Source organism: Ictalurus punctatus, chromosome 6, assembly GCF_001660625.3.
Source record: "Ictalurus punctatus breed USDA103 chromosome 6, Coco_2.0, whole genome shotgun sequence".
NCBI lineage: Eukaryota > Metazoa > Chordata > Actinopteri > Siluriformes > Ictaluridae > Ictalurus > Ictalurus punctatus.
The window spans coordinates 2,615,001-2,620,060 of record NC_030421.2 but is presented as its reverse complement, the minus strand read 5'-3'; the positions used below and the strand labels follow the sequence as shown (position 1 = coordinate 2,620,060).

The following is a 5,060-nucleotide window of genomic DNA, read 5'->3' as shown; positions in this document are numbered from 1 at the left end:
CGACGTGCACCGTTAATCGCTCTACGTTCTACAACACGTAAAACCTGAACGTGAAAGGAATATTCTAAAAGCGACTCATGTAAACGCCTTAATCAGAATATTATACGTCTTATTCAGAATAAGGCCGATGATTAGATTATTACTGTCCGGGTAAACGTAGTCATTAACTGGACACTGATAGCAGGCCTACCAAATGTCTTAATAATAATAATAATAATAATAATAATAATAATAATAATAATAATAATAATAATGATAATAATAATAATAATAATAATAATAAAAACTATGGAAGCCTAGTAGTAGTAGCATGGTTATTTTTATTCGTTGGTTTATTGGGAGTTCTTTATCCCTCTGTATCTGTCTGTATGCCGCATGTCCATATTGTGCTAATTGAAATGTGACGGATCATAACCGTTAACACAGTTTTGCACGCTTCGGTTATTAACGTCCTAAATGCGTTTTAACGGCTGAAATGAGGAGCGCGCGCCAATCAGTGGCTGGCCAGTAGCGGGGGGTCGCGGGGTTAAACCAAGAAGCGGCTCATTCACTGAGCGTTGCAGGTGTGTGTGTGTGTGTGTGTGTGTGTGTGTGAGAGAGAGAGAGAGAGAGAGAGAGAGAGAGAGAGAGAGAGAGAGAGAGAGAGAGAGAGACTTGGTAATAGTAGTATAAGTACTTAAATAGTACATTATACTTAATAATATCCAAGTATTATGGATATTATGAATTATTATACTTTATAAATAAAGTATCTACTTGATTTTATATTTATTCTAAACGCTTTGTACAGATTGGGAGGTTTTGTGCATCGCCTGAGCGACTCTTAATGACTGACTCCACAGTCTGTCGCTCTGATGGTTCGTAATCTAAACCTAGCCGCGCGCTCCCGGGGTGCCATATGCGAAGTGTGTCTAATTTAGTTAATGAAGCCTCGTTTCTTTGTAATGACATCAGACTTGAAGACCCCCGCCCCGTGCGAGCCTCCTCCCCTCCCCGCGCTTCGGGGAGACCCTATTGGTTGTGCACGGGCCGTCGGTAAGGAGCTGACACACCGTCCCCGCTGACTTCCCTCAGGTCCGCTATAAAACGCGCGCGTCACTCCTGTCACGGGCCAAACACGCCGTCACGACTGATCCCGGAATAACAAAGTCTATAGTTTGCCCTTGCACGCGCTACACCCGCTCTCGGTAAGTTCTTCCACGAAGCCGTTATCTTGTGAAGATGGGGAAAGTTTTACTGAGGGGCTTTTTAAACATTTCATCTACTTCGTCGTTTTATATTTAATCTCACACTGGGATTTATAAGTAACACGACATGTTAACCTTGTGAGAAAGCTCGAGCTTGTGTTCATGAGCATCTCCGTTAGTTTGCATCAGTTTATTAGATGTGTTTTATAATTTAATTAGTCTAGAATTTAGTTGTTGTTGTTGTTGTTTTTTTTTTCGGTTTATACAAAATAAACATTTAAGGAGCAGCTCCACCTGTTTGTTGTGATCTAGCGGATCAACACACACACTGCAACTAAATCATTAACTGGTGTCCATGCAACGGTGTTTGTGTCACATGCTGAGGGTGTTGGTGTTTAATGATGATTATAACTAGACATTTTTACAGATTTGTAATCTTTCCTTTTTCACTTTCAGGCACTGGTATATAAAGATCTAGTGAAAACAACTAGAGTTGACCTATGAGACATGGACTCCGATACAAGTAGAGTGTCCAGTCGGCCCTCCTCTCCGGAAGGAGATGATCTGTTCCTCTCTGCGGTGAAGAAATCGACGGGTTTCTCGGGCGCAGTTTCGTCTACGCAGAGTGACTCACCCCCGGAGCTGAGCGCGGACATTCGCGGCCTTTCGGGCGTCGACGAGAACGCGCTCGGCTTAAAGATGTTCTCCAAGAAAGACCGCAAACTGCTGTCCGAGAATGAGCTACAAACCATCCGCCTGAAGATCAACAGCCGCGAGCGCAAACGCATGCACGACCTGAACATCGCTATGGACGGCTTGCGCGAGGTCATGCCTTACGCGCATGGGCCCTCGGTGCGCAAGCTCTCCAAGATCGCTACCCTGCTACTGGCGCGCAACTACATCCTCATGCTTAGTAACTCGCTCGAAGAGATGAAGCGTCTCGTCAGCGAGATCTACGGCGGCGGAGGTGGAGGAGGAAGCGGCGCCCACCACGCGACCTTCCACCCGTCTGCTTGTGGCACTCTGGCGCACACCGCGTCTCCACTGGCCAGCCATGCAGCCGCTGCAGCCGCCGCCGGATCTCATCCGGTTCACCATGCGCTACTCCCACCAACAGTGTCCAGCGCTTCTTTAACAGCGCCAGGCCTTTCGGCCGTGGCCTCAGTCAGACCGCATCACGGACTCCTGAAGGCGCCGTCGGCTGGGGCGAGCCCCCTCACCTCGGGCTTCCAGCACTGGGGCGCGAGCATGCCGTGCCCGTGCAGCATGTGCCAAGTCCCCGCGCCTCACGTGCCCACCATGAGCTCGGTCAGCATGCCACGCCTGGCCAGCGACTCCAAATGACTCAATAACTTTTTTTTTTTCTAAACATGCGGATAAATATTAAGACTTTATATTAAGAGACACTTAAACACAACGCGTGGTTCGATACAGCCTCATACACTTCGTGCCACAATCGGCTTTGTCTCCAAAAAATAATTTTTTGACAGCTCAGTGACACTAATATAGGTTTTTTTGCTAACACGTTAGCTGAAGTAGGCTTTACAGCAGGGTACATTTATTTCTGAGTCTATTCTGTCTCTTTCAAGAAACAAACTTGGGCAGTATAATCCAAACCTTGACGATAAGAGTGTAAATAACTATGTAAATATGTAGTGTTTGTACAGCATGAGAGCTTTTATATTAGGTTTGGGATGAATTCGTTTACCTGAGACTGAAGTCGTATTGCACCTGCTCATCTCTTTCTCTTTCTTTCTTTCCCTCTTTCTCCATTCTCTCTTTTGTTTCCTTTTTCTTATTTTGTTCCTGCGTTACTGTTGTCACTGTCCGACACAAAGAATGATCTTTTTTTTTATTATTATTATTTTTTAATAAAAGTGTGAAACGATATTTATTTGCTTATCTTCGATGGTATGTTAAGTGAACGAGGAATGTGCTGAAATTGTAAATGTAGTTAAATAAAAGAATCAATAACAACTGCACTGTTTTTCTTCCAGTCAACCATAAACTTTGTTCCAAAAAAAGCCCCGACACTGTAATTTGCCCTGAGACAAAAATTTACGCACCTCATCACTCATCACTCATAATAATAACACCCTCAAAAGCGCGTTGTTATTATTATTATTATTATTATTATTATTATTATTATTATTGTTATTATTATTATTATTGTTGTTATTATTATTATTATTATTATTGTTGTTGTTGTTGTTGTTATTGTTATTATTATTATTATTATTAATAATAATAATAATAATAATAATAATAAGTAGGATATTGTTATCCATGTTTGGAAACCATTTTCTCCATGCTGCTGCCATTGATATTTTTTTTTCCCACGCAAAATTGAAAATGACTCATTTAAATCCTACCTGAAGGTAAATCTAATTAGAAATTGGGTGGGAAACGAAAGGCAGACATCAAGCAGTATTGGCGCAATAAATCAAATCCAACAAATCACACGTGCATCATCACGAAATTTAACATAGATTAAAATGACAGACAATACAATAAAGCTATTATTATTATTATTATTATTATTATTATTATTATTATTATTATTATTATTATTATTATTATTATCATCATCATCATTATTATTATTATGGAAATATTACAAAGAAGTCTCACCCGACTGCAAATATTAACCTAACAACGAAAATGAATAAAGTGTACGGCAATACTACAATATCTTACAAATAAAAATAATAATATATAGTCTATGAATATATACAACGTACTGAATGTTAAATAAATTCCAGCAGTTCGGCGCTATAAGCCAAGGCAACCTGCGTGTGTGTGTGTGGTGTGTGTGTGTGTGTATATATATATATATATATAAGGTTTTTTTTTTTTAACTACAAGCAAAAGACCTACATATAATCATCCGGCACTATGGCCAAATGTAACAACAACAACAACAACAACAGTAATAATAATAATAATAATAATCATAATAATAATAATAATAATAATAATAATAATAATAATAATAATGTCAGTTCGGTGTGATATCTGTTATCTTAATTATTTTTCACTTGACTACATATAAAGTCGAATCGAGCCTCATAAGGTCTGTTTATTCATCTATCTTATCAGAATAAAAGAGTGCAGTTAAATAAGCCAATAAAATGATAAAGACTAAATAAAAGGAGAGCAGAACTCACACTGGATTTGGGAAGACACAGAGGAGGCCAGCCAGTGAGCTGAGGGAGAATAAATCCAGGAGGATACAGTGGAATACATAACTAAACTACAGCAGCTGGATAGCACATTTTCGCATCTTTTACAATGTCCCAATGACCTTTTTATCTGGAACGATATGGAGATCAAATGGAATTTGAATATTATTTTTTTTTTTAAGCGTTTGCTTGTTTTCCCTGTGTGTTTAGCCCGGATTAAAGGCTTTCCGAGCACAGAAAATCCATCAAACTCCACAGAGTCTGAGTGAATATGCGTGAAACACTGTTGGGTTGTTTTGTGCCATTCTGGGAGGTGAAAAGCGTTATAAAACTTAGAACCTGTCATCATTTTAAATGTTCATTCAGTACTGAGAATTTTACAGTCTTGACCTACAGACTCGGAATAGAAATGATAACAATGTCAGTGACCCAACAGAGAAAACTGACCATCACCCGAATAGCCCAGGCTTGAAGTTCATCACTGTCGTTTCCTTTTTTTTGTTTTGTTTTGTTTTGTTTTGTTTTGTTTTCCAGAACATCTGAAAACTGTCCCAGATTCATCCTTCAGTAAAGAGAGTGGGGGAAACTCCAGATCCCAAACAGATAGTGAATTAGTCAACCCCTTCTGCATTCGGCCTCTAACAGTAACAAGTGTGAAATGTCTCTGAAGGCATAAAGCACTGAAGGTTTA

The 5,060-nt window shown here is 39.9% G+C and overlaps 1 protein-coding gene across 1 annotated transcript; it reads left to right on the top strand.

Annotated features, from left to right (window-relative positions):
* The first annotated feature begins 1,057 nt into the window (after positions 1-1,057).
* Positions 1,058-3,164, top strand: olig2 (oligodendrocyte lineage transcription factor 2). Its single transcript, XM_017469349.3, has 2 exons — positions 1,058-1,187; positions 1,644-3,164. The coding sequence occupies exon 2, from the start codon at positions 1,695-1,697 to the stop codon at positions 2,529-2,531; it is 837 nt and encodes a 278-aa protein (XP_017324838.1). The 5' UTR covers positions 1,058-1,187; positions 1,644-1,694; the 3' UTR covers positions 2,532-3,164.
* The last annotated feature ends 1,896 nt before the right edge of the window (positions 3,165-5,060 follow it).

Bases quoted from the DNA above. Each gene is read 5' to 3' on its own strand.
- olig2 (XM_017469349.3), top strand. From the start codon at position 1,695: ATGGACTCCGATACAAGTAGAGTGTCCAGTCGGCCCTCCTCTCCGGAA.